This window comes from Oncorhynchus keta, unplaced genomic scaffold, assembly GCF_023373465.1.
Source record: "Oncorhynchus keta strain PuntledgeMale-10-30-2019 unplaced genomic scaffold, Oket_V2 Un_scaffold_6615_pilon_pilon, whole genome shotgun sequence".
Lineage (NCBI taxonomy): Eukaryota > Metazoa > Chordata > Actinopteri > Salmoniformes > Salmonidae > Oncorhynchus > Oncorhynchus keta.
The window spans coordinates 283,629-294,481 of record NW_026290988.1 but is presented as its reverse complement, the minus strand read 5'-3'; the positions used below and the strand labels follow the sequence as shown (position 1 = coordinate 294,481).

Here is a 10,853-nt window from a genome sequence, read left to right as displayed (position 1 = left end):
CCCTATTACTAGCTTGTTCAACCTCTCTTTCATGTCATCTGAGATTCCCAAAGATTGGTTGCTGCGGTCATTCCCCTCTTCAAAGGGGGAGACACTCTAGACCCAAACTGCTACAGACCTACAGTGGGGAGAACAAGTATTTGATACACTGCCGATTTTGCAGGTTTTCCTACTTACAAAGCATGTAGAGGTCTGTAATTTTTATCATAGGTACACTTCAACTGTGAGAGACGGAATCTAAAAGAAAAATCCAGAAAATCACATATGATTAAGTAATTCATTTGCATTATTAAGTTCTGCTATTCTGATGTATCAAATACTTATGTCATGCAATAAAATGCAAATTAATTACTTAAAAATCATACAATGTGATTTTCTGGATTTTTGTTTTAGATTCCGTCTCTCACAGTTGAAATGTACCTATGATGAAAATTATAGACCTCTACATGCTTTGTAAGTAGGAAAACCTGCCATATCGGCAGTGTATCAAATACTTGTTCTCCCCACTGTATATCCATCCTACCCTGCTTTTCTAAGGTCTTCGAAAGCAAAGTTAACAAACAAATTACCGACCATTTCGAATCTCACCGTACCTTCTCCGCTGTGCAATCTGGTTTCTGAGCTGGTCGTGGGTGCACCTCAGCCACACTCAAGGTCCGAAACAATATCATAACCACCATCGATAAGAGACAATACTGTGCAGCTGTATTCATCGACCTGGCCAAGGCTTTCGACTCTGTCAATCACCACATTCTTATCGGCAGACTCAACAGCCTTGATTTCTCAAATGACTGCCTCGCCTGGTTCACCAACTACTTCTTAGACAGAGTTCAGCGTGTCAAATCGGAGGGCCTGTTGTCCGGACCTCTGGCGTACTCTATGGGGGTGTGACATGGTTTCATTCTCAGGCCGACTCTTTTCTCTGTATACATCAATGATGTTGCTCTTGCTGCTGGTGATTATCTGATCCACCTCTACGCAGACGACACCATTCTGTATATTTCTGGCCCTTCTTTGGACACTGTGTTAATTAACTAACCTCCAGATGAGCTTCAATGTCATACAACTCTCCTTCCGTGGCTGCCAACTGCTCTTAAATGCAAGCTAAACTAAATGCATGCTCTTCAACCGATCGCTGCACACACCTACCCACCCGTCCTATTCTGGATGGTTCTGACTTAGAACATGTGGACAACTATAAATACCTTGGTGTCTGGCTAGACTGTAAACTCTCCTTCCAGACTAACATTAAGCATCTCGAATCCAAAATTAAATCTAGAATCGGCTTCCTATTTCGCAACAAAGCATCCTTCACTCATGCTGCCAAACATACCCTCATAAACCTGACTATCCTACCGATCCTCGACTTCAGCGATGTCATTTACAAATTAGCCTCCAACACTCTACTCAGCAAATTGGATGCAGTCTATCACAGTGCCATCCGTTTTGTCACCAAAGCCCCTTATACCACCCACCACTGCGACCTGTATGCTCTCGTCGGCTGGCCCTCGCTTCATATCCGTCGCCAGACCCACTGGCTCCAGGTCATCTATAAGTCTCTGCTAGGTAAAGCCCCGCCTTATCTCAGCTCACTGGTCACCAGAGCAGCACCCACCTGCAGCACGTGCTCCAGCAGGTATACTTCACTGTTCACCCCTAAAGCCAACTCCTCCGTTGGCCGCCTTTCCTTCCAGTTCTCTGCTGCCAATGACTGGAACGAATTGCAAAAATCACTGAAGCTGGAGACTCATATCTCCCTCACTAACTTTCAGCACCAGCTGTCAGAGCAGCTCACAGATCACTGCACATGTACATAACCAATCTGTAAATAGCCCATCCAACTCCCTCATCCCCCATACTGTTATTCATTTGATTGATTTTGCTCCTTTGCACCCTACTTGCACACTCATCTTCTGCACATCTATCACCCCAGTGTTTAATTTGACATACTGTAATTACTGTAATTATTTCACCACTATGGCTTATTTATTGCCTCTTGCCTCATTTACACACACTGTATCTCACACTGTATATAGACATTTCTATTGTATTATTGACTGTATGTTTGTTTATTCCATGTGTAACTCTTTGTTGTTGTTTGTGTCGCACTGCTTTGCTTTATCTTGGCCAGGTCGCAATTGCAAATGAGAACTTGTTCTCAACTGGCCTACCTGGTTAATTAAAGGTTATCTGGTCTACCTGGTTAAATAAAGGTGATCTGGCCTAACCTGGTTAAATAAAGGTGATCTGGTATACCTGGTTAAATAAAGGTGATCTGGCCTAACCTGGTTAAATAAAAGTGATCTGGTATACCTGGTTAAATAAAGGTGATCTGGCCTACCTGGTTAATTAAAGGTGATCTGGCCTACCTGGTTAAATAAAGGTGATCTGGCCTACCTGGTTAAATAAAGGTGATCTGGCCTAACCTGGTTAAATAAAGGTGATCTGGTATACCTGGTTAAATAAAGGTGATCTGGCCTAACCTGGTTAAATAAAGGTGATCTGGTATACCTGGTTAAATAAAGGTGATCTGGCCTAACCTGGTTAAATAAATGTGATCTGGTATACCTGGTTAAATAAAGGTGATCTGGCCTAACCTGGTTAAATAAAGGTGATCTGGTCTACCTGGTTAAATAAAGGTGATCTGGCCTAACCTGGTTAAATAAAAGTGATCTGGCCTAACCTGGTTAGTCCTTCTGTAGCACAGTTGGTAGAGCATGGCGCTTGTAACGCCAGGGTAGTGGGTTCGATTCCCGGGACCACCCATACGTAGAATGTATGCACACATGACTGTAAGTCGCTTTGGATAAAAGCGTCTGCTAAATAGCATATATATTATTATATTATTAAATAAAGGTGAAATAAAATAAATACAAAAATATAAGCAGGAACTGAACTGTACACAGTCAGGCAAGATAAAAACACGACAGAACAAGTTGGACACTTCCTCCAGTAACAGGAAGCTGTGGTCTTCATACATACATACACTATCACTGTATCTTTTCTCAAAGCTATTTCTACACGTTGTAACTGTGTAACATCACTATCTTGATGTGAACTTGTTTTAAACTAATATGGAAATGTAAAGATATTTGCAAAAGGAACAGGACTGAAACTAGATGGCTTGTAAAAAGCGAAACCTTCCTGACACGACATGGTCTACAGGAGCTACTCGCCACAAACCACTGTCTGTATCTGACACCATGGTGTACGAAACGTCTGATCATTTCACAAGGCTTCACTTGTACTTGTTTTTGAAAGAAAAGCACGTATTTTTGTCCATTAAAATAGCATCAAATTGATCAGAAATACAGTGTAGACATTGTTAATGTTGTAAATGACTATTGTAGCTGGAAACAACAGATTTGTTATAGAATATCTACATAGGAGTACAGAGGCCCATTATCAGCAACCATCACTCCTGTGTTCCAGCTTGTTTTTGGTTTGTTAAGATTGACCTCCATTTTGTTTTTTTTCTAGTGACACATATCCCGATGTAATGATCAGTCACTGGGGGACGTGCACCAAGATCTTCCTGGTACTGGTGTTGCTGAGGGTCATATACTATACCGTTCTGGAATATCCCAACAACCCAAACCCCCCCCTACCAGCGTCCCCGTTCCAGGAGGACTCCAGACCCTTCAAGAGGAGAGGACTTGTCCTCCGAGAGCATCAGTTCAACGACTGATGATGAATCAACACATTATGTGGAATTTGAAACTCCAGACAACAAGGACAAACCTACAATGTATGTTGACGTTGAACCACAAGCTGAATCAGAAGTTTACCTGGACACAATATCCATTCAGGACTGGCCATCAATAACACCGACCACTGGACTGGCCACTCCTCCTCCGTATGTGTCCCCAGGACCGTACCATGTAGAATACCCATCAGAGTACATCTTCATCCTGGATGAGCCAGAGAAATGCCGGGAGCAGAACCCCTTCCTGGTTCTGATGGTGCCAGTGGCGCCCTATAACAGGGAGGCTCGTGAGGCCGTCCGCAGGACTTGGGGCAGTGAGAGGCAGGTACTGGGCAGAGAGGTTCGTCTGTTCTTCCTGCTGGGACTGTCCAGTGGAGAGGAGACAGAGCAGCTCCAGGAGAAGGTGCTGCAGGAGAGCAAAGAGCACCAGGATCTGCTGCAGAGCGACTTCATAGACAGCTACAAAAACCTGACCATCAAGACCATGGTGATGATGGAGTGGCTGAGCTCTCGATGCCCCAACGCCTCCTACGCCATGAAGATCGACTCAGACATGTTCCTCAACGTGAAGACCTTGGTCAACATGCTGCTTCACGCTCCAACGCAGAACTACATGACTGGACTAGTGGCTCAATGGGGAGCCGTTCTAAGAGACCGTAACTCCAAATGGTACCTTCCAATGGAGGTGTTTCCTGAACCAGTATATCCACCTTATGCTCTGGGCCTGGGCTATGTCTTCACCTTAGACCTCCCCAGGAAGCTGGTGGAGGCGTCCAGGCATGTTAAAGCCGTCTACATAGAGGATGTGTATCTGGGACTGTGTATGAGACACCTGGGCATCCGGCCTACTGACCCCCCCAGTGGAAACCTCTTCCAGGGGTATGCAGGAGCCCAGGACCGCTGTCACTACATGGCTGTTATCACGACCATCCTCGACACTCCTCAGGAGCTTCTGGACGTATGGAGAAACTTGCACCAACCTGGGCCTGTCTGTCATTGAAAACAGCACTCTGGGAAAGACAAATAGCCTTGAGGTTATTAGAGGGATCACCTTATCCCTGTGTTTCTGTGGGTGTGGTAGAGAAGGATCACCCTATCTCTGTGGGTGTGTTAGAGAAGCATCACCTTATCTCTGTGGGTGTGGTAGAGAAGGATCACCTTATCTCTGTGTTTCTGCAGTGGTGGAAAAGGTACTTAATCATCACACTGTAGTAAAAGTAGACGGCACTATTTTCTAGTTTTTTAGAGACATAATTTACAAACAAAGCATTTGTGTTTAGTGAGTCCTCCAGATCAGAGGCAGTAGGGATGACCAGGGATGTTCTCTGTTTAGTGAGTCCTCCAGATCAGAGGCTAGTAGGGATGCCCAGGGATGTTCTCTGTTAAGTGAGTCCTCCAGATCCGAGGCAGTAGGGATGACCAGGGATGTTCTCTGTTTAGTGAGTCCTCCAGATCAGAGGCAGTAGGGATGACCAGGGATGTTCTCTGTTTAGTGAGTCCTCCAGATCAGAGGCTAGTAGGGATGCCCAGGGATGTTCTCTGTTTAGTGAGTCCTCCAGATCCGAGGCAGTAGGGATGACCAGGGATGTTCTCTGTTTAGTGAGTCCTCCAGATCAGTTGACTCTGTTTAGTGAGTCCTCCTCAGATCCGAGGCAGTAGGGATGACCAGGGATGTTCTCTGTTTCGTGAGTCCTCCAGATCAGAGGCTAGTAGGGATGACCAGGGATGTTCTCTGTTTCGTGAGTCCTCCAGATCAGAGGCTAGTAGGGATTACCAGGGATGTTCTCTGTTTAGTGAGTCCTCCAGATCAGAGGCTAGTAGGGATGACCAGGGATGTTCTCTGTTTAGTGAGTCCTCCAGATCAGAGGCTAGTAGGGATGACCAGGGATGTTCTCTGTTTCGTGAGTCCTCCAGATTGGAGGCAGTAGGAATGACCAGGGAATGACCCTTGAGCAAGGCACTTAACCCCAGTGCTCCATGGGTGCTGGACAACGGTGTCCCTGTCCGTGACCCCTCTCCCTGTGGGTGTCCTGGGGGCAGTTGGGATATGAAGAAACACTTTACCATTACACACCTGTGAGTAACAGGACAAATATATCCCCCCCATACTATTTCAATGCCTTTGTTTTCTCTTACTGACGTTCAGTGTCCAGAAACCAAGACCACAGTCACAGCTCAAACAACACAACAGTCACAGCTCAAACAACACAACAGCTCCAACAACACAACCAAGACAACAGTCACAGCTCCAACAACACAACAGCTCAAACAACACAACAGCCACAGCTCAAACAACACAACAGCCACAGCTCAAACAACACAACAGCCACAGCTCAAACAACACAACAGCCACAGCTCAAACAACACAACAGCCACAGCTCAAACAACACAACAGTCACAGCTCAAACAACACAACAGTCACAGCTCAAACAACACAACAGCCACAGCTCAAACAACACAACAGCCACAGCTCAAACAACACAACAGCCACAGCTCAAACAACACAACAGCCACAGCTCAAACAACACAACAGCCACAGCTCAAACAACACAACAGCCACAGCTCAAACAACACAACAGCCACAGCTCCAACAACACAACCAATACAACAGCCACAGCTCAAACAACACAACAGCTCAAACAACACAACACAACAGCCACAGCTCAAACACAAACTACACAACCAAATCAAATCAAATTTTATTTGTCACATACACATGGTTAGCAGATGTTAATGCGAGTGTAGCGAAATGCTTGTGCTTCTAGTTCCGACAGTGCAGTAATAACCAACGAGTATTCTAACCTAACAATTCCAACAACAACTACCTTATACACACACAAGTGTAAAGGGATGAAGAATATGTACATAAAGATGAATGCAGTCTCAGAGTTTTTAAAGTGACTAGACGCCGCAGACAGGAAGTGGTGTAGACAGAGACAGTGTGACAGTTCAATCGTTCACTTCCCCTGTCATTCACTGTAAAAAGGAAGTCAGCGTTTGGGAGACTGAGACGCCCGATGCTGAGGATGAATTCCGAATGGCATCTTGTCCTCTATATAGTCTCTGATCAACAAAATAGTGTTCTATATAAGGGATAAATTACACCTTGTCCTCTATATAGTCTCTGAAACAAAATGATTCAACAAAATACACCTGTTATAGTCTATCAACAAAATAGTGTTCTAAAGGGATAAATATACAAAATAGTGTTCTAAAGATGATATGCAGTCTCATAGTTTTCAACAAAATAGTGTTCTATATAGATAAATTACTGGTCAACAAAATAGTGTTCTATATAGGGGATAAATTACACCTTGTCCTCTATATAGTCTCTGATCAACAAAATAGTGTTCTATATAGGGGATAAATTACACCTTGTCCTCTATATAGTCTCTGATCAACAAAATAGTGTTCTATATAGGGGATAAATTACACCTTGTCCTCTATATAGTCTCTGATCAACAAAATAGTGTTCTATATAGGGGATAAATTACACCTTGTCCTCTATATAGTCTCTGGTCAACAAAATAGTGTTCTATATAGGGGATAAATTACACCTTGTCCTCTATATAGTCTCTGATCAACAAAATAGTGTTCTATATAGGGGATAAATTACACCTTGTCCTCTATATAGTCTCTGATCAACAAAATAGTGTTCTATATAGGGGATAAATTACACCTTGTCCTCTATATAGTCTCTGGTCAACAAAATAGTGTTCTTACATTCAGCCAGGCGGTTGCCCTGGTCTCATAGACTGGACATGATATAGTAAATGTAAAAACACCAGGACACATTCAGCCAGGCCGTTGCCCGGAAACACAGCCTGGTCTCATAGACTGGACATGATATAGTAAATGTAAAAACACCAGGACACATTCAGCCAGGCCGTTGCCCGGAAACACAGCCTGGTCTCATAGACTGGACGTGACATAGTAAATGTAAAAACACCAGGACACATTCAGCCAGGCGGTTGCCCGGAAACACAGCCTGGTCTCATAGACTGGACGTGACATAGTAAATGTTTTTAAGAAAACAGACATTCAAATTAGAATGATATGTTATGTTTGGTATGGTTACATAAGACAGAAGGTTGGTCAAGTCAGAAACGAGAGGAGGGTGGCTGGTCGGGGTGGATAGGTGGGTGTGTAACGTGAACGTCTCGCAACCCAAAGGTTATGTGTTTGAATTTCATCACGGATCAGCACCTTTTCAACTACTTACTACTTTAGCTACATGCACAGTCTTCTCAGAAATGGATCACTCAGATAGATATTTAGTGTAAAATCGACTCAATGGTTATAAATGAGGCCCACGATCCCCCACTGAACACTGTCTCCTAATCTTGTCCCTTAGCATATCTCCCTTTCAGAAGAGTCCTGTTGGACTGACTCATGAGATAGTTTATCTCCCCTTCAGTGTGTGTGTGTGTGTGTGTGTGTGTGTGTGTGTGTGCGTGCGTGCGTGCGTGCGTGCGTGTGTGTGTGTGCCACACAAACAGCCACAGCTCAAACAACACAACATTAAAATAATAAAACACTCCATTCACTGCCTCTGCCAGACTGTGGCCTGTGCTGATGGACGACGACGCAGAGCTACATGAGCCTTTGCCACTCCCCTGAGCCAACCTGGTGATATGGCTCAAAGGTGGGAGCATAGCTCAAACATTAACTAGACAGGTCCAGGTGTTGTGTAGACAGGTGCTTTGCTTTCACTCGTGGTTTACACACAGACGGTATAACTCACTTCATACGGGACTGTCTGGAAGAAAGAAAGGAATCTACAAACACAGGTACGTAATGATATGTAAAACAGACTTGTCTGGGCAGGAAGGGGAGGGGAGGTACGTAATGATATGTAAAACAGACTTGTCTGGGCAGGAAGGGGAGGGGAGGTACGTAATGATATGTAAAACAGACTTGTCTGGGCAGGAAGGGGAGGTACGTAATGATATGTAAACAGACTTGTCTGGGCAGGAAGGGGAGGGGAGGTACGTAATGATATGTAAAACAGACTTGTCTGGGCAGGAAGGGGAGGTACGTAATGATATGTAAAACAGACTTGTCTGGGCAGGAAGGGGAGGTACGTAATGATATGTAAAACAGACTTGTCTGGGCAGGAAGGGGAGGTACGTAATGATATGTAAAACAGACTTGTCTGGGCAGGAAGGGGAGGGGAGGTACGTAATGATATGTAAACAGACTTGTCTGGGCAGGAAGGGGAGGTACGTAATGATATGTAAACAGACTTGTCTGGGCAGGAAGGGGGGGGAGGTACGTAATGATATGTAAAACAGACTTGTCTGGGCAGGAAGGGGTAATGATATGTAAAACAGACTTGTCTGGGCAGGAAGGGGAGGTACGTAATGATCTGTAAACAGACTTGTCTGGGCAGGAAGGGGAGGGAGGTACGTAATGATCTGTAAAACAGACTTGTCTGGGCAGGAAGGGGAGGTACGTAATGATATGTAAAACAGACTTGTCTGGGCAGGAAGGGGAGGTACGTAATGATATGTAAAACAGACTTGTCTGGGCAGGAAGGGGAGGTACGTAATGATATGTAAAACAGACTTGTCTGGGCAGGAAGGGAGGTACGTAATGATATGTAAAACAGACTTGTCTGGGCAGGAAGGGGGGAGGTACGTAATGATATGTAAAACAGACTTGTCTGGGCAGGAAGGGGAGGTACGTAATGATATGTAAAACAGACTTGTCTGGGCAGGAAGGGGAGGTACGTAATGATATGTAAAACAGACTTGTCTGGGCAGGAAGGGGAGGGGAGGTACGTAATGATATGTAAAACAGACTTGTCTGGGCAGGAAGGGGAGGTACGTAATGATATGTAAAACAGACTTGTCTGGGCAGGAAGGGGAGGTACGTAATGATATGTAAAACAGACTTGTCTGGGCAGGAAGGGGGGGTACGTAATGATATGTAAAACAGACTTGTCTGGGCAGGAAGGGGAGGTACGTAATGATATGTAAAACAGACTTGTCTGGGCAGGAAGGGGAGGTACGTAATGATATGTAAAACAGACTTGTCTGGGCAGGAAGGGGAGGTACGTAATGATATGTAAAACAGACTTGTCTGGGCAGGAAGGGGAGGTACGTAATGATATGTAAAACAGACTTGTCTGGGCAGGAAGGGGAGGTACGTAATGATATGTAAAACAGACTTGTCTGGGCAGGAAGGGGAGGTACGTAATGATATGTAAACAGACTTGTCTGGGCAGGAAGGGGAGGGGAGGTACGTAATGATATGTAAAACAGACTTGTCTGGGCAGGAAGGGGGTACGTAATGATATGTAAAACAGACTTGTCTGGGCAGGAAGGGGAGGTACGTAATGATATGTAAAACAGACTTGTCTGGGCAGGAAGGGGAGGTACGTAATGATATGTAAAACAGACTTGTCTGGGCAGGAAGGGGAGGTACGTAATGATATGTAAAACAGACTTGTCTGGGCAGGAAGGGGAGGTACGTAATGATATGTAAAACAGACTTGTCTGGGCAGGAAGGGGAGGTACGTAATGATATGTAAAACAGACTTGTCTGGGCAGGAAGGGGAGGTACGTAATGATATGTAAAACAGACTTGTCTGGGCAGGAAGGGGAGGTACGTAATGATATGTAAAACAGACTTGTCTGGGCAGGAAGGGGAGGGGAGGTACGTAATGATATGTAAACAGACTTGTCTGGGCAGGAAGGGGAGGTACGTAATGATATGTAAACAGACTTGTCTGGGCAGGAAGGGGAGGTACGTAATGATATGTAAAACAGACTTGTCTGGGCAGGAAGGGGAGGTACGTAATGATATGTAAAACAGACTTGTCTGGGCAGGAAGGGGAAGTAATGATATGTAAAACAGACTTGTCTGGGCAGGAAGGAGGGGAGGTACGTAATGATATGTAAAACAGACTTGTCTGGGCAGGAAGGGGAGGTACGTAATGATATGTAAAACAGACTTGTCTGGGCAGGAAGGGGAGGGGAGGTACGTAATGATATGTAAAACAGACTTGTCTGGGCAGGAAGGGGAGGTACGTAATGATATGTAAAACAGACTTGTCTGGGCAGGAAGGGGAGGGGAGGTACGTAATGATATGTAAAACAGACTTGTCTGGGCAGGAAGGGGAGGTACGTAATGATATGTAAAA

General features: G+C 44.8%; 1 protein-coding gene across 1 annotated transcript; it reads left to right on the top strand.

Moving 5' to 3' along the window:
- Positions 1 to 3,027: 3,027 nt before the first annotated feature.
- Positions 3,028 to 5,317, top strand: LOC118383881 (beta-1,3-galactosyltransferase 2-like). Its single transcript, XM_052517314.1, has one exon. It carries the CDS (start codon positions 3,747 to 3,749, stop codon positions 4,704 to 4,706), a length of 960 nt encoding a protein of 319 aa, XP_052373274.1. The 5' UTR covers positions 3,028 to 3,746; the 3' UTR covers positions 4,707 to 5,317.
- The last annotated feature ends 5,536 nt before the right edge of the window (positions 5,318 to 10,853 follow it).

Bases quoted from the DNA above. Each gene is read 5' to 3' on its own strand.
- LOC118383881 (XM_052517314.1), top strand. From the start codon at position 3,747: ATGTATGTTGACGTTGAACCACAAGCTGAATCAGAAGTTTACCTGGAC.